The sequence below is a fragment of the Elephas maximus genome, chromosome 26 (genome assembly GCF_024166365.1).
Source record: "Elephas maximus indicus isolate mEleMax1 chromosome 26, mEleMax1 primary haplotype, whole genome shotgun sequence".
Lineage (NCBI taxonomy): Eukaryota > Metazoa > Chordata > Mammalia > Proboscidea > Elephantidae > Elephas > Elephas maximus.
The window spans coordinates 7206039-7224311 of record NC_064844.1 but is presented as its reverse complement, the minus strand read 5'-3'; the positions used below and the strand labels follow the sequence as shown (position 1 = coordinate 7224311).

At 43.5% G+C, this 18273-nt stretch overlaps 1 protein-coding gene across 4 annotated transcripts in view; it reads right to left on the bottom strand.

Moving 5' to 3' along the window:
• Positions 1-107: 107 nt before the first annotated feature.
• Positions 108-18273, bottom strand: part of RTN4 (reticulon 4) — a 72247-nt gene continuing 54081 nt past the window's right edge. For all 4 annotated transcript variants that reach the window (XM_049870664.1, XM_049870661.1, XM_049870662.1 and 1 more), the window contains 4 exons: positions 2233-2302; positions 1725-1771; positions 1482-1540; positions 108-1107 (listed from right to left, as the gene is read on the bottom strand). In XM_049870664.1, the coding sequence (XP_049726621.1) occupies positions 1065-1107; positions 1482-1540; positions 1725-1771; positions 2233-2302 (219 nt within the window). In that variant the 3' untranslated portion in view covers positions 108-1064. The remainder of the gene's footprint in view (positions 1108-1481; positions 1541-1724; positions 1772-2232; positions 2303-18273) is intronic.

Here is an 18273-nt window from a genome sequence, read left to right as displayed (position 1 = left end):
CGAGCTGAAAGCCGCCCTGATGGTCCAAGCTACCAGGCAGTGGTTGCAGCAAAGTGTACCCTTTGTGGCTACTTTTAATCCGCAACAGTTTCACAAAACCAGCAAACTTTAAGTCTATAAGCTTTATTGATACTTCGCTTTTACAGGTCACAATGCATTCCACAGATTTAGTTCAGTACAGCTTAAACCACAATTGTATAAATCTGCAATTTATAATCTCTTGCATAACAACATTTGATATTTGCAAACAAAGTTTTTGGAAGCATTAAGTTCAGTCCACAGATTCCGAGTTTGTGACAAAATGAACTACAGTAAGTCGGTGCAGTGACGTGTATGCAGAGGGGTCCTATGTGCACGGCATAGTTTCAGACGGAAAACAGGTGGTAGTGCGCCGAGAAACGCAGCTTCTTTTTCTAGCTTACGTGCTTTGGAACTAAACACACACAACCGACAACTCGGAAATATCAAGCACTGTAGGGCAGCTGGAAGATAAAGGTCTAAGCTTTGTGAAACACTATGTATAGATATACATATAATCTATATTTACTTATATTGGCAATTAATAGTATAATTCACAATACACCTAGAACATACCAGAAGGGTGAGCTTTCTCATGCCTGCTTTAGTGGTATGATCTTGTCTACACATTTCATTTCAGAAAACCTGCATCCATCTACACAGACCATACACAGTGCACAAACTGTGGAAAGGTTTTTTTTTTTTTCCAGCTCCACTTTCTCTGCAACTTCCCAAAATACAGCAAGACTACCTGCGACAAAGCGTAGCACACAGCTTCCTCAGATCGTTCACCAGTGCCTCACACAGGAAAAACAAACATAATTAGGGTTCAAATCCATACAGAGCAGCTTACAATACTTAAGATGATGAACACAGGGCAGTCAAGACAGGTCCTTTCCCTCAAACACTGCATTGCTAAAAATAAAGATCTGTGGAAGTGCACTGCAGCGTCGAGGTCCCGTTCTCCCCCGGCCCTCCCCCAGGTGACCCCATGAAAAATACCCCAGTTAAAGACGATCTCCTGTTGTTAACTCCTGTGGACTTTTTCATTCAGCTTTGCGCTTCAATCCAGGGATTTTCGCTTGGATTCTACAAACGAGAAAAGGAAGGAGAAAATGTCAATTCAAATAGTTAAAATTTTAAGTATTTTGTTTTCTGCTTCTTAAAATGCTGTCCTTCAAGAACTACCCAGCTGACACAAGAAACGGTAGCCCAGGGATGCCAAACTACATGCTGTCATTCTGCCGCCTGGCCTCCCAAAAACAAAGCCTTAACTGCTCACGGGAACCCTAGAAATTAATGGTCCAAATGGTAGGAAAACCCTTTGGGCAGCTCTGAGATCCACGCAGGGTCTGATGAAGATTAGCTGTTCACTATGCCCGAGACCGGGAAACCCTGCCTCGCCCCCAAAGCCCAGCACGCCTTAGCCTTTAGTTATAAAGGTGCAGACTTTAAACACTTACTTAGCCATAGCATCTTTAATGTTCTTATTCACAAGTCCTAGATAGTGATCTATCTGAGCCTGGAAGAGAGGTAGAAAGGGGTTATTAGAACATGACCAGTGCTGAAGACTGCAGGGACCGTCACTTGTCCCGACAGATGAGAGGCTTCAGAAGCATCACAGTTCCCAACCAGCACAGATCCACGTGTAAATCCTACAGGACAGAGTTGGCTCTACATTCTTAAATCTGCCGTTAAGGACTTACCTGATGCCGTTCATAAATAACAGGGACGCTGAAGAGTGAAATCAGGGCTGAAGAGGAAAATACACAACTGTTAAAAAGGACTGGTATGTTTTAGGGAACAAACACTAAAAACCATCAAACTTAACAGTGGCAATACACTTAAGATAACCAGGCAGGGCTCCTAAATGGATGAGTAAGTACACAAGCATCTCCTGGGTGTATCTGCTGTTGGGGAGTCGTTCCTGGCTTCGAATCCCAGCCCACCGACTTCATAAAATACAGGCATACCTGGTTAGTTAGATTTATGACTGCAACACCAAGTAAAGCCCCTCCATCGGTTCACCATTGTTGCTGGAGCAGACTCCAGGAACTGAGGCAGCATTTCAATACAGCAAGTTACAGGACCAGCAATGTATTTAACGTACTTCCTCTGCTTTCCCTTACAAGAATATTCTCCACTAAAATGTCTTTGGCAACTGGCACACAATCTATCCTGCGATTTTTCATCCCAATGGTTTGGCATACTTACCCAAAATCAGTAGTGTCAGACCATTGAACAGGGCGCCAACATAGGTGAATACCCACATCAACACGGCAAACTGGGAGAAAAATGACATCAGCCCATTAAGAACATAATTCAGGTAAAGTTTCTTAAGTTTTCAAATAAAAGCATCCCATATATAGGCCAACCTACTAGAGGTTTTTTTTTTTTTACTAGAGGTATATGGAGATTTGCTAAAGTGACATGAATATTTCACTTCTGAGTTACCAGTCTCAGTCCAGAATTTCAGAATCCAAACTACGACGACAGATTTGCTATTTTCTCTGAACCATGCAGGCAGCTGATTCTGTTTTCTCTGAGATGTGAAAAGGTGCCACAAGTATACCTTTTCCCTCCACCTCTAATATCATTTAGCTTTTCCATAGGCGGACAGAAAAGGTATTATGAGAATTAGCTATTAACGATAATTTAAAAGTACTAACAAATTAAGTACCTGAAGACATAATATGAGCTGAAAAATTCAGACATTAAAATCTCCAGACACCTGGATAAGCAGTAATGGGGCTGCGGGTGCCTTACTGTCAGAGAAGCTGGGCTTCGGGTACCAAACCTGACCTCCAGCATGGTAACGGGTGAGGCTCTTCCTGCCCAGTAATTTGTGTGTCAACCCTGGGGATGGATGGGGACTCCTCAAACTTACACTCATGTAATAAAACTAACCGTTACTGCTCTTTCAGCCATGGCCTTCTTTATACTTAACACAAATACAGTGCTTATCATGTGCCAGGTACGATTTTAAATGCTTTACAAATATAACCTCAACCTAACAACCATCTGACCTAGGTACTATGATCATTTCTGTAACAGATGCAGACAGTGAAGAACAGAAAAGTTAATAACTTGCCTTGGTCATACTGTCACACTGTTCCCTCCAGGGGCGGGGGACTGACTAAGCCGCAGTGAACCGACTAAGTCCTCTGACTTTACGTACTCTTGGCCTCAGAATCTGGGATGTCTCTCATCACCAAACAGGCAGCTGGGGAAAGGCTTTGCTTCTAAAAAGTAATTTCACTTTAGAGAAGTCCTCATTTCTTCTTTGTATTTTAGTTTATTGAAGAAACGGTTGAACAAGAGAATTTCTAATTTTCTTCCAGCTCTAAGCTTTTGTGACGTCCAGTAGTGCCAAGGCTCAACACATGATGTTCACAGCAGTTCTCGATGACATCTGAGCAGAGTCAGGCTGGCTTTTATGAAACAGCAGCAGCAACTGCCCCCTGCTTCCTATTCAAAGCCTGCGTGTGTCTGGTGGCCACTTTGCCCTATTTAGGGGGTAACAAACATCACCGGGATGCCACCATCTACAGTGACTGTCCAGGCACACACAACACAGGGAAACAGCAAGAGGCACGGGGAGAGGAGTGAGCGCCTCGGTTACCTAAAGCAAGGATCAGCAGACGTTTCTGTGAAGGGCAGTTTACGGGCCACACAGCATCTCTGTGCCATATTATTCTTTGTTGTTGTTACAACTTTTAAAAACGTAAAAACCATTTTTAGCTCCAAGGCTGTACAAAAACAGGCCATGGGCCAAGTGGGCCACAGGTTGCTGACCCTTGACCTAAAGCACATCTTTCATGTATTCATTCATTCATTCAACAAAATCTGATTGAATGCCTACCGCCAGCTGGGCACTGAGCACTGACAAAGGTGTATAACCTCTAGTGAGTACTTAGGAATAAATCTATCTTGGAATAAGTACCACCAGAACATTCCTTAAAAGCAAGGATGGCAACACTCCGTCTCACATACTTCAGACATGTTATCAGGTGAGATCAGTCCCGGGAGAAGGACATTGTGCTTGGCAAAGTAGAGGGTCAGCAAAAAAGAGAAGACTCAACAAGATGGACTGACACAGTGGCTGCAACAAGGGGCTCCAGCGTAACAAGGATCATGAGGATGACGTGGGACCACGCCGTGTTTCGTTGTTTGTACACAGGGTCACTATGAGTAAGAACCGAATCGAGGGCACCTAACAGCAAGCACACTTATTACAGGTTAGAAACACACTTTGCATTCCTCCACCAACTGTTAGTTCCACAAATAGCAATGCCTGAATTTAACGTTCAACTAAGCAAATGTCAGGCGTTCTCACCAGCTGCACCTGCCAAATGAAAATCCAAAGTGAAGTGCTGCCTTGCTCTCTGCTACTGCCCGGGAGCCCGCAGGCCGGTCTGCACTGCTCTGTCACCGCCCCGGAGCCCGCAGGCGGGTCTGCACTGCTCTCAGCCACCGCCCCGGAGCCCACAGGCAAGTATGCACTGCTCTCAGCCACTGGCCCAGAGCCCACAGGCAGGCCTGCAGCACTGCTCCCAGCCACCGCCCCAGAGCCCACAGGCAGGTCTGCACTACTCTCAGCCACCGCCCCGGAGCCCGCAGGCGGATCTGCAGCACTGCTCCCAGCCACTGCCCCGGAGCCCACAGGCAGGTCTGCACTGCTCTCAGCCACCGCCCCAGAGCCCACAGGCAGGCCTGCACTGCTCCCAGCCACCGCCCCGGAGCCCACAGGCGGATCTGCAGCACTGCTCCCAGCCACTGCCCTGGAGCCCACAGGCAGGTCTGCACTGCTCCCAGCCACCGCCCCGGAGCCCACAGGCGGGCCTGCAGCACTGCTCCCAGCCACCGCCCCAGAGCCCACAGGCAGGTCTGCACTGCTCCCAGCCACTGCCCCGGAGCCCACAGGCAGGTCTGCACTGCTCCCAGCCACCGCCCCGGAGCCCACAGGCGGGCCTGCAGCACTGCTCCCAGCCACTGCCCCGGAGCCCACAGGCAGGTCTGCACTGCTCTCAGCCACCGCCCCAGAGCCCACAGGCGGGCCTGCAGCATGGCTCCCGCTCACACGCCTTTTCCTCTCACAAACTGTCTGCATTCCTGCTGCAGAAGCTAAACGGAACTCCCGCACTTGAGCGAGTTTACTGTAAAGTGACAGAACCATTTCATACACTACCAACCACAAGTTTGAAGGGAAAAGAGTCAACCTCCCACACCTGAGCAGGTGATGCAGCGATGCAGACACCTGACACAACAGAATTCAGACACTAACATGCACAAGCTGACAAAGGTCCCAATCTGGTCACTGCACGGCTGCGGACAAGGGCACTGCAAAGCCCCGTGGGAAGGAGCCCAAGACGCCCACCTAGGCCATCCAGGGGGCCCAAAGGTCACCTGCCTCTTCAAGGACAGTCTTCCTAAAAGCCAGGCGATCCAGAGGCAGAGACCACAGGTAAGTCTCAGTGTGGGGGGCCCGAGCAGGTGATGTAAGGCGTGGGGAAGGCTGGGAAGGGCAGGTGCCTTCTCCCTCCAGCTCCACAGACTGCTGCCACGCAACCACTCCAGGCCAAATGTTGCCAGACCTTCCCATTTCAAAAGAGAAACCAGAAATTCACATTTTTATGTACTATCACAGGAATTTTAAATGCTGCAGCTAAGTTTGGAGAAAATATAAAACTCTGGCAGCCCAAAACAGAAATACTAGATAAGCATTTCCAGAGAGAGCACCAGCAGATGAGAAAGAGGCGGCCGAGAACTAGCATTCCAGCCCCCGCGCAGTTCCTGGAACTGTCACATCACGACAGCAGCTCACGTCTTCCTTTCTGGACATTCACTACGTGACAGCTGCTGTGCTCTGTATGCACGGGGTCAGAGAATTCTCATCAGAACGTCAAAAGTCAAGTACTGCCATTACCCCCACAGGAGAGGAAACCAAGGCGCAGGAGGAGGAAGCAAGTTACAGGACCAGAGGCCGGCCACACGACTAACTAGCGATCTCAGGTTTACCTGACGCCAGAGTCTGCTCTGCTAGACTGTGCAGCCACCCGGAGAGCAACCATTATTAACAGGACTCGTCACCAACGAGCAAGGTACCCAGCACGTGTGCACGGGCAGAAAGAAGGCCAAGAAACAGCCCTTTACAAGAAGCAAACGGGCAGCTCTAATTCCGGACCTACAACTTGAGAGCTAGTCCGCGGCCAACACCGTGGAAGGCCGCAGCCACGCGCGCTGACCGCGGGGGCGAAGCTCCTCTCTGGGCAGTAACGAGGCCGGGGAAAGGGGCGAAGTGTCCTGAAGGTCTGGCAGACACCAACGGAAAGAGGCAAAGGCCACGCATGTGCGTTCGCTTTCTTCCCAGGAATGAGGAACGAACTCTACGTACCACAGACCTTGTGTAAAGGGCTCTGCAGAGACACACTGGATGCTGTCTCAACCAGGAGGGGCATCTTTAAGGACAGCGGGGAGAGGAGGGGGCGGGAGCACTCCAGAAAGGTGCAGACTTTACTCTGGCGACGCTGACCTCTTCACGACTTCTGCATTCTCAAGTGATCACCTAAGCCTTCTGGTCACCTCCAGAGTCACTGAGGGGCCAGCATCACTATGACTGTCTCCCCATTTTCCCCAGCCCTCTTCCTGTCCAATTTTTCTGCGAGCCAAAGAAATCTGAAAGGGAACTGTCAGAATGCACACGCTAATAACTGAAAAGAGCCTGAGGATGAGATTTTAATGTTATTTTGGGTCAGCTATTTCTGGAGCTCCGGTCTTTTTTGCTCACTTTCAGATTTGATATTTGTGTTCTGGAATATTCTAGAAATTTTCTTATAATTTTAACAAGATAATTTTACACTGAAAGTCACAGAACTATCACACAGGACAGCCTTTATCATTTCAAGGCCATATAAGAACCTCTGCCTAAGCACCTGGTCCCAGTCCCTTGTAAGTAAAAATTTTAGGCTTCTTTTTGGGATTTGGGATTCCAAAAGGCAGGAACCCTCTAAGAAACCCCAGAGCCTTACTCCGGATGTCCAAAGCTGAGACCAGCAGGGACTGTCATGTGCATTTCTTTTATAATCAGAGGGGCAAAAACACAACTACAACCTAGGGTTTATAGCTTAACACCACAACTTTTTAAAACAGCGATCCTCCAGGCAGTACCTCCAAAAAATTAAACCAAAATTTCAGGGGATGAGACCCCATGGGCCTCTTCTCCCATTCGCCCCCTACAAAACCAAACTCATTGCCGTTGAGTCTATTCCAACTCACAGCAACCCTACAGGACAGAGCAGAACTGCCCCATAGAGTTTCCAAGGAGCGCCTGGTGGATCCCACCTGCCGACGTTTTGGTCAGCAGCCGTAGGCCTTAACCACTGCACCACCAGGGTCTCCCCATCCCCCTACCCCGGTATCAGTACGTTTTATAGCTGCCCAGGTGATTCTTGATGTGCACGTGAGATTGAGGACACTGAGTTTAAAAAACCCTTCCCAAAGACCCCTTAAGAAGTTAACTACAGAAACCAAAGTAAAACTCCTAAAAATCCAAAAATATCTGCCATCGAGTCAGTCCCGACTCATGGCGCCCCCATGTGTCAGAGCAGAACGAACGGTGCTCCAAGGAGTTTTCAATGGCTGATTTTTCAGGAGTCAATCTCTAGGTCTTTCTTCTGAGGCATCTCTGAATGGACTTGAACCTCCAACCTTGCTTAGCAGGGACTCCAAACCTTAACTAGGGGGTTTAAATTTGCTTTAAAAACCATCTCACCGTTTAAGTCTCACAGGTGTTTCTCAGCGTGCACTAGCTTCCTGGGGCAATGAGTGTTAGGTAAACAGGGTTGACTGTTATTCCAGCCTCTTTCTGCAGGTCTTCTCAGAGACGTCAATAAGCTGACACACACCAGACTCCACAAGAAAGCACACGCGGCCTTCTCGACTCAATCTTACCAGTGTGCCTTCCTCCTTCACTCCCCTCTCTTCCCTCTCCCCACCTTACTCCTGGACTCCATCCAACAAACCCACTTCTCGAAACATAACTTTCAGAACAAATCCTGAGGGTTGGTTACAACATTTAGCTGTGGTGAAATTTTACTACCAAATGTCTGAGGTAAGTCCCACTAAGCAAAATTAGAAACATTTTGTCAGCAATTTTGCCCATACAATTAGACCAGGATCAATCCTTTCGGAAATGAGTTGTTACTCCATCTATCAACACTTACCATCTGTTCTAGGTCTTAGAAGCTTGTAGTTAGCTGCAAAGGAGCAAAATGAATGGAACAACCACGGAGGAACATAAAAGGAGAAATCTGCAGAACACACCTGGTTTTCATTTGCCCACATCAAGCACCAGAGGGAGGCCGAGACCAGGCACACTGACCCCACCATCTCACGTCAGGTCTTTCACAAGCGAGGTGAGCCTCAGGGTTTGGTTACTTCTGTGGTCACATTTGAAAGAACAGGCTCCTTCCCTTACATTGCCCCCCTCCCAAAGGTAATAAGCAAGGAAAAGAAAAAGTTCACATGCTTTTTCAATTTCTGGGGAAGAAGGCTTCAAGTAGAAATAACGGTAATTAAGACCCAAAACCTAGAATTCGTAGATTTTATAAATTTGAAGGCACCAAAGAGAGCTTCCATTTATGAAGATGGTGGGCTACAGGAAAACTTTTTCAAATTTTTGTTTAGAAGGTATTAATTTTAAACTTTACATTTAAATTAAATTTAAGCCACAAAACTTAATTCAATGCCCAAAATAAATTCCACTGTATTTTCTTGAGATGAGGAGGGTTTCCATTTTCCTTGTTAGGAATAATACAAAACCAAAGTAATTTCAATTAAGAGCTGTTCCTATAATTAAAAAAAAAAAAAGCATTCATTAACATCACAAGTTCACATGGAAACTGGAAAAACTGTGGCTATTTATTAGAAAATTTTCAGACTTACAATCTAAACACAAGGAAGTGTTTAAAAAAAAGTGTATTACTTTATGTTAAAAAGTAAAAAAAGAAATGGACTTGAAAAATGCATTTTTTGCTTGCGTTAGGGTACAAGAATATCACTTCTGCCAGTTGCTGTGGCTAAAAGGCTAAAAACTTAAGAGTCCACTTCTTGAAAAAAAATCTTTAAAACATGTTCTCTATAGAAACGAATGCTGCAGGGTGAGCGCAGCCTGTACCGAAGACAGAGATGCCCAAGGGAGCCCCCGACAGAAAGCCAACGCTCTCAGGCATTTTTATAAAGAGCCAAGAGTGATGGAATCAATTTTTTTATTAGCTTCTTTATTTTTCTTTTTTAAAGAGACATTTTAAGCAACTGTTCTGCACTTACATAGTACTCTTGTTCTGTGGAAATAGATGAAATCTGTACTACTCGGACAACAGCATCAGGAAAAGATCTAACCAGTCCCTGAGTGTGTCCAGGAAGACGTTCAGTTACACAATCGGAGCGACCACCTGAATTACCAGGTGCTTCCCATTCACAACCTTTGTGTCGGGAGAAAAAGACACCTGCCTTATTCTTCTGCCCCTTAGTGGCACAGATTCTGAGACCTAAAACGCAAAGTTCATTTTATGTGTTGAAACAACTGTTATTTACGTGGAGCTCTGAATGAATCGCCATCCGGGGACATCACTAAGCAGCTTTCCTTGTTGAGCTCTGTGCCTGCCAAGAAACACTTCTCAGGAAAACCACCCAACTGAGCTTTCTTCTTCTTTTATTTTTCTTTTCAAAAGTATCCCTAATCCTCAAGGAGAAAAAGTAGCAACTGTAATTCTAACGCAAGTTTTCATTTTTTAATATTAAGGAGCAAAGTATGTTTTAAAAATACAAGAAAACTTCATAAAAATAAAGTGTTTCAGAAAGTAAATCCATTTCCTTATGTGTCACTTGTTATTTTCAAACTAGAAAAGTCATCCAAGACAAGAAACCCATCAAGTTTAGCTTCTCTCAGTCATTTATGCTAGCTTCCCGTGAATAACGTAATTACTTTTAAAAGTCTATAGTAATTTAAAAAGATTAGAAAAAGAGATGATTTTTTATCTCATAAAAGTAATTTATTCATAAAATGTCCTCACAGCCTATTTCAAACATCTATGCAAAGCAGAGATTTAAAAGGTTTCTTAAGTATCCAACCAGGCCTCCTCTGACATTTTATTTTCTCCCTCCTCTGGGCTCTGACCAACCATTCCACACCTACACAACCATCCTCACAATAACAGACCATGTATGAAAGGCAGTAAACTCTGAAAGGCAACTAAAGTAGAAACTTTGACCTGAAACGTGCAGAAACTGGCACACAGCACATCATTTTGAGATCAAATTGTCTTATTCTCTTTTTAAACAGAAGTCTTCAAAAGTGCCTCTTCTCTCAAAAGAAAAAGGCATGTTTGTTAGATTATGGACATACAGCCACCTTGGCAGCCACAGTGGACTATATGAAGGATGACTTCTTGCCTACATCTGCTGCTGTAGAAAAAGGCATGTTTGTTAGATTACGGACATACAGCCACCTTGGCAGCCACAGTGGACCCATACGAAGGATGACTTCTTCCTTACGTCTGCCGCTGTATTTACCGAGTTTAAAAACAATGACTCTCTCCCCATCGGCTTCAAGACGCTTTTGTGTTTAAGTCACCTCTCCCCCATCCGTCAGCTACACTCAGAGATGGCCCTTTGCTGTCAGTGTTTCTTCTCCATCAATTCCCACTGTCCCCCCATCTTACAAGGCAGTAGTACCCCCTCCTCAGTGGTTGTCACTGTCCCATCCCTGCAGCCAGGCTCCAGAGAGCAAATACCACTTCAATGAAAGGAGCTGGTTTCTTCCAGGACCCACATGTACAGGTTCAATTCCATTTACCCAAAAACCAAAACCAAACAAACCCATTGCCGAGTGGATTACAACTCATAGTGACCCTACAGGACAGAGTAGAACTGCCCCACAGGGTTTCCAAGGAGCAGCTGGTGGATCTAAACCGCTGACCTTTTGGTTAGCAGCTGAGCTCTTAACCACTGCATCACCAGAGCTCCAATTCCACTTAACTCTAAAATATTTTTTATTTGCTTCCTTTTGAAACTAATTAATAAAACATGGCAAATAACACAAAAATAACACAATCAGGATATTTTCTTTAGAGACTGACATCAGATCATTTTAAAGCCCTATATAGAATAAGTCACTAAATGCAACCACTCTACACAAGAGACATTAAATGAGAAGAAGGACACTAAACTGTTTACCACTGATTTGTAAGTAACTGAGGTTCCAAGTCTCAAATAAAACAAGAGAACCACAGGACTAAAAATAATGTATCATCTACTGGTTTATAAAGGCTTTGCTTGTTAAAAGCATTTAACCCTATTCTGACCAGCTCAGAAACCGTTTAACTGAGTCTAAAGGTCCAACCCTACCATGCGACAGCCTGGCTTAGTGGTGCCAATCTCTTGCAAAAGAGAAACATGACAAGCACCACCACACTGCCCTCCCGCCCAGGCCACTGTAGGAGTCGACAGGCACCAGCACACAGAACACACACGGTCCGTTCCACCTGCAGGACAGCACGCACTCACGTTCCTGTGCCGGAGCCAAGTCCCCCGCTGTGGCTCAGGGCTTGCTCCGAGTCAGTCTGAACTTAGGGAGAGCTGGATGCAAAGTCGGACAGTAACCCCACTCTGTAGAGCACGCGCCATAAATGAAGAAAAACTTCCGGCGGTCACCAACTGAAGGTCAGCTGGGATGTCAGAATATATAAACACTCCAAGAAAGAGCTCAAGACAGAAAATAGCTTCTGCTTGTGTGTGAATCACGCAACAAACTGAGAAATGAAGTGCTAGACTCTAAGGCAAAGCCAAGCAGATTAAATCTCCTGTGTATTAAATCTATTAGATTATCTTTATTCTTACTGTCAAAATACCCTTCATTTTTAACCTTTATGATTTCCAAAACTGTGAATTTATAATCTATTATTTTCCTTTATAAAGGAACAGCACTGAGGCGGGGCCGAGATGGCTGACTAGGTAGAAGCTATCTCCTATCCCTCTTGCAACAAAGACTCAGAAAAACAAGTGAACTGATCACATACATGACGATCTACGAACCCTGACCATCAAACACAGATCTAAAGAGTTGACCTGAGTGACAGAGACTGAGAACAAGCAACCACGGGGAAGCAGCGACTGTTTTCGGAGCCTGGAGCCAGCGTCCTCGTCAGAAAACCTTGGCGCCGGGCTTTGGACCAGGCGCAGGGGAGCTGAGCACAGCATCCTGAGACAGCGCAAACACGGGTCGCAGCCCTAGCCCCCAGAAGTGACCTCGGGGGAAGCCCAGCCAGTGCACGCAGGCAGCGCAGCAACGCAGCCGACAGAAGTCACTGGGAGGCAGCGACTGGTTTTGGAGCATGGAGTGCGGCATCCCAGCCGGGGAACCTTGGCGCTGGGCTTTGGACTGGGAGCGGAGGAACTAACCACGGCTTCTGAGACAGCGCAAGCACAGGACGCGGCCTGACCCTCGGGGGCAATCTCTACCCAGCCAGCGCACACAGTCGACTCGCCCCTCAGGAATCTCAGATAAAACAGTCTTCACCAAGCAAGATACGTAACTTTGTCTATATTCCGGGGTGCTACTCTCTCCTATCTGTCTGATCCCTCCCCTCCCCTTCCCAGGTGGCTTCATTAACATTGGAATTTCCTGAGCCAGAGAGTGAAGTACGCTGCATTTTTGTTTTGTTTTGTTTTTTTTGGTCTTTTCCTAACCCATTCTCCTGGCCTGAGAGAAGCAGCTACAAAAAACCCAGGGACCAAAAATCCTTCCCTGACTTCCTGAAATTGGACTAAAACAGAACCAGCTCCAGCCAAGCATATGAGATCCACAGTCTAGGGCTTTAATCCCTACAGGCAACAAAGTGGCTATTATAATGCAAAGGCAATTCTGATAGGGATCTGACTGTAATTGTTTTAGCGGATTACTGGAAAGACAAGTTTCCCAGGTCTGATATCTCTGCGTATTCAACAGAGCCCTCACTGACCCACAACAGGGAACTGAGGGCTGAAGCTCCCCCCAGACCACCTAGCCTCCTGCCTTAGGGGTCTAAGGAGGGTGACACCTACCAATCTGTAGAGGTACATGCATTGGGTGCCTAAGGTACAGCTGCAGAGCCCACCTACCAAAGTGCTTTAGGAATAGAGACACACCTACCTCACTAGCACTTGGGGGAAGCCTGTCAGCATCCTGCCCCCCTGGAGTGTGAACCCCAGCTGCTACTAGAATCTGGTGCACACAACTATCAGCACTACTTCTCTAGGTGGATAGGTGACAGTCTGCACCACACACTTGATGACCCAAAATCAGATTCTACTCAAGAATAGTGAATGGACTCTTGGGCTTATATATCTGGTGACAGCCCAAACCAGCTGGTAATAGGACATAAGTGATTCAAGGGCTATAACAGTCAAGACAGTGCAATCTAGTAGCCCATTTACGTATATGGGAAAGAAAACAAAACAAGATAAGACTCAGTGAGCAAATATAGAATAAATCACTACAATATCTTAGAGATGGCTCGGAGACAGCAGTCGATATCAAACGACATAAAGAAGCAGACCATGATTGCTTCTACAACTCCCCAAAATAAAGAATCAAAATCTTTCCCAAATGAAGATACAATCCTGGAATTGCCAGATGTAGAATATAAAAAACTAATTTACAGAATGCTTCAAGACATCGGGGAAGACCTCAGAAATGAAATAAGGCAATCTACAGAAAAAGCCAAGGAACACACTGATAAAGCAGTTGAAGAAATCAAAAAGATTATTCAAGAACATAGTGGAAAAATTAATAAGCTGCAAGAATCCACAGAGAGATAGCATTCAGAAATCCAAAAGATTAACAGTAAAATTATAGAATTAGACAACTCAATAGGAAGTCAGAGGAGCAGAATCGAGCAATTGGAATGCAGAGTGGGGTACCCAGAGGATAAGCGAATTGACACCAATATAGCTGAAAAAAAAAATCAGATAAAAGAATTAAAAAAAAATAAAGAAACCCTAAGAATCATGTAGGACTCTATCAAGAAGAATAACTTACGTGTGATTGGAGTTCCAGAACAGGGAGGGATAACAGAAAATACAGAGAGAATAGCTGAAGATCTGTTGGCAGAAAACTTCCCTGACATCATGAAAGACAAAAGGATATCTATCCAAGATGCTCATCGAACCCCATATAAGATTGATCCAAAAAGAAAATCACCAAGACATATTATCATCAAATGTGCCAAAACCAAAGATAAAGAGAAAATTTTAAAAGCAGCCAGGGGTAAAAGAAAGGTCTCCTACAAAGGAGAATCAATAAGAATAAGTTCAGACTACTCAGCAGAAACCATGCAGTCAAGAAGGCAATGGGATGACATATATAGAGCACTGAAGGAGAAAAACTGCCAGCCAAGGATCATAAATCCAGCAAAACTCTCAAATATGAAGGTGAAATTAAAACATTTACAGATAAACACAAGCTTAAAGAATTTGCAAAAACCAAACCAAAGCTATAAGAAATACTAAAGGAAATTGTTTGGTCAGAAAATCAATAATATCACATACCAGCATAACACAAGGTCACAGAACAGAACATCCTGATATCAACTCAAAAAGGGAAATCACAAAAACAAATTAAGCTTAATTGTAAAAGGGGAAAAAATGTTCAAAACAGGGAATGATTGAAGTCAATATGTAAAAGATCACAATAATCAAAAAGAGGGACTAAATACAGGAGGCACAGAACTGCCATATAGAGAGGAAAACAAGGAGATATAGGACAATATAAGTTAGGTTTTTACTTAGAAAAATAGGGGTAAATATTAAGGTAACCACAAAGAGGTATAACAACTCCATAACTCAAAATAAAAACCAAGAAAAACATAACGACTCAGCAAACATAAATTCAACTACTACGAAAATGAGGAACACACAATTTACAAAGAAAAACGTCTCAGCACAGAAAAGTGGAAAAATGAAATTGTCAACAACACACACAAACAGGCATCAAAATGACAGCACTAAACACATTCTTATCAATAATTACACTGAATGTAAATGGACTAAATGCACCAATAAAGAGACAGAGTCTCAGACTGGATAAAGAAACACGATCTGTCTATATGCTGCCTACAAGAGACACACCTTAGACTAAGAGACACAAACTAAAACTCAAAGGATGGAAAAAAATATATCAAGCAAACGACAAGCAAAAAAGAGCAGGAGTTGCAATATTAATTTTTGAAAAAATAGACTTTAAAGTTAAATCCACCTCAAAGGATAAAGAAGGACACTACATAATGATTAAAGGGACAATTGACCAGGGAAGAAATAACCATATTAAATATTTATGCACCCAATGACAGGGCTGCAAGATACATTAAACAAACTTTAACAGAATTGAAAAGTGACATAGACACCTCCACAATTATAGTAGGAGACTTCAACACACCACTTTTGGAGAAGGACAGGACTTCCAGGAAGAAGCTCAATAGAGACACGGAAGACCTAATTGCTACAATCAACCAACTTGACCTCATAGACTCATACAGAACACTCCACCCAACAGCTGCAAAGTATCCTTTTTTTTCTAGCGCACATGGAACATTCTCTAGAATAGACCACATATTAGGTCATAAAACAAACCTTTGCAGAATCCAAAACATTGAAATATTACAAAGCATCTTCTCAGACCACAAGGCCATAAAAGTGGAAATCAATAACAGAAAAATCAGGGAAAAGAAATCAAATACTTGGAAACTGAACAATATCCTGCTCAAAAAAGACTGGGTTATATAAGACATCAAGGAGGGAATAAGGAAATTCATAGAATGCAACGAGAATGAAAATACTTCCTATCAAAACCTCTGGGACACAGCAAAAGCAGTGCTCAGAGGTCAACTTGTATCGATAAATGCACACATACATAAAAACAAAAGAGCCAAAATCAGAGAACTGTCCCTACAAATTGAACAAATAGAAAGCGAGCAACAAAAGAATCCATCAGGCACCGGAAGAAAACAAATAATAAAAATTAGAGCTGAACTAAATGAATTAGAGAACAGAAAAACAACGGAAAGAACTAACAAAGCCAAAAGCCGGTTCTTTGAAAAAATTAACGAAATTGATAAACCATTGGCCACACTGACTAAAGAAATACAGGAAAGGAAACAAATAACCCGAATAAGAAACGAGATGGGCCATATCACAACAGACCCAACTGAAATTAAAAAAATCATATCAGATTATTACGAAAAATTGTACTCTAACAAATTTGCAAACCTAGAAGAAAAGGATGAATTCCTAGAAAAACACTACCTACCTAAACTAACATAATCAGAAGTAGAACAACTAAATAGACCCATAACAAAAAAAGAGACTGAAAAGGTAATCAAAACACTCCCAACAACAACAAAAAAAAACCCTGGCCCAGACGGCTTCACTGCAGAATTCTACCAAACTTTCAGAGAAGAGTTAACACCACTACTACCAAAGGTATTTCAAAGCATAGAAAATGATGGAATACTACCTAACTCATTCTATGAAGCCACCATATCCCCGATACCAAAACCAGGTAAAGACACCACAAAAAAAGAAAATTACAGACCTATATCCCTCATGAACATAGATGCAAAAATCCTCAACAAAATTCTAGCCGATAGAATTCAACAACATATCAAAAAAATAATCCACCACGACCAAGTGGGATTCATACCAGGTATGCAAGGTTGGTTTAATATTAGAAAAACCATTAACGTAATCCACCATATAAATAAAACAAAGACAAAAACCACATGATCTTATCAACTGACTAGGTCTAACACCCATTCATGATAAAAACTCTCAGCAAAATAGGAATGGAAGGAAAATTCCTCAACATAATAAAGGGCATCTATACAAAGCCAACAGCCAACATCATTCTAAATGGAGAGAGCCTGAAAGCATTTCCCTTGAGAATGGGAACCAGACAAGGATGCCCTTTATCACTGCTCTTATTCAACATCGTGCTAGAGGTCCTAGCCAGAGCAATTAGGCTAGACAAAGAAATAAAGGACATCCGGATTGGCAAGGAAGAAGTAAAATTATCTCCATTTGCAGATGACATGATCTTATACACAGAAAACCCTAAGGAATCCTCCAGAAAAGTACTGAAACTAATAGAAGAGTTTGGCAGAGTCTCAGGTTATAAGAGAAACATACAAAAATCACTCGGATTCCTCTGCATCAACAAAAAAACATCGAAGAGGAAATCACCAAATCAATACCATTCACAGTAGCCTCCCAGAAGATAAAATACTTAGGAATAAATCTTACCAAAGATGTACAAGACCTATACAAAGAAAACTACAAAGTACTAGTGCAAGAAACTAAAAAGGACCTACATAAGTGGAAAAACTTACCTTGCTCATGGATAGGAAGACTTAACATAGTAAAAATGTCTATTTTACCAAAAGCCATCTAGACATACAATGCACTTCCGATCCAAATTCCAATGACATTTTTTAATGTGATGGAGAAACAAATCACCAACTTCATATGGAAGGGAAAGAAGCCCCGGATAAGTAAAGCATTACTGAAAAAGAAGAAGAAAGTGGGAGGCCTCACTCTACCTGATTTCAGAACCTATTATACAGCCACAGTAGTCAAAACAGCCTGGTACTGGTACAACAACAGCCACATAGACCAATGGAACAGAATTGAGAACCCAGATATAAATCCATCCACATATGAGCAGCTGATATTTGACAAAGGCCCAGTGTCAGTTAACTGGGGAAAAGACAGTCTTTTTAACAAATGGTGCTGGCATAACTGGATATCCATCTGCAAAAAAATGAAACAGGACCCATACCTCACACCATACACAAAAACTAACTCCAAGTGGATCAAAGACCTAAACATAAAGACTAAAACGATCAAGATTATGGAAGAAAAAATACGAACAACGTTAGGAGCCTTAATACAAGGCATAAACAAAACACAAAACATTACTAAAAATGACGAAGAGAAACCAGGTAACTGGGAGCTCCTAAAAACCAAACACCTATGCTCATCTAAAGACTTCACCAAAAGAGTAAAAAGACCACCTACAGATTGGAAAAAAATTTTCAGCTATGACATCTCCGACCAGCGCTTCATCTCTAACATCTATACGATTCTGTTAAAACTCAACCACAAAAAGACAAACAACCCAATCAAAAAGTGGGCAAAGGATATGAACACGCACTTCACTAAAGA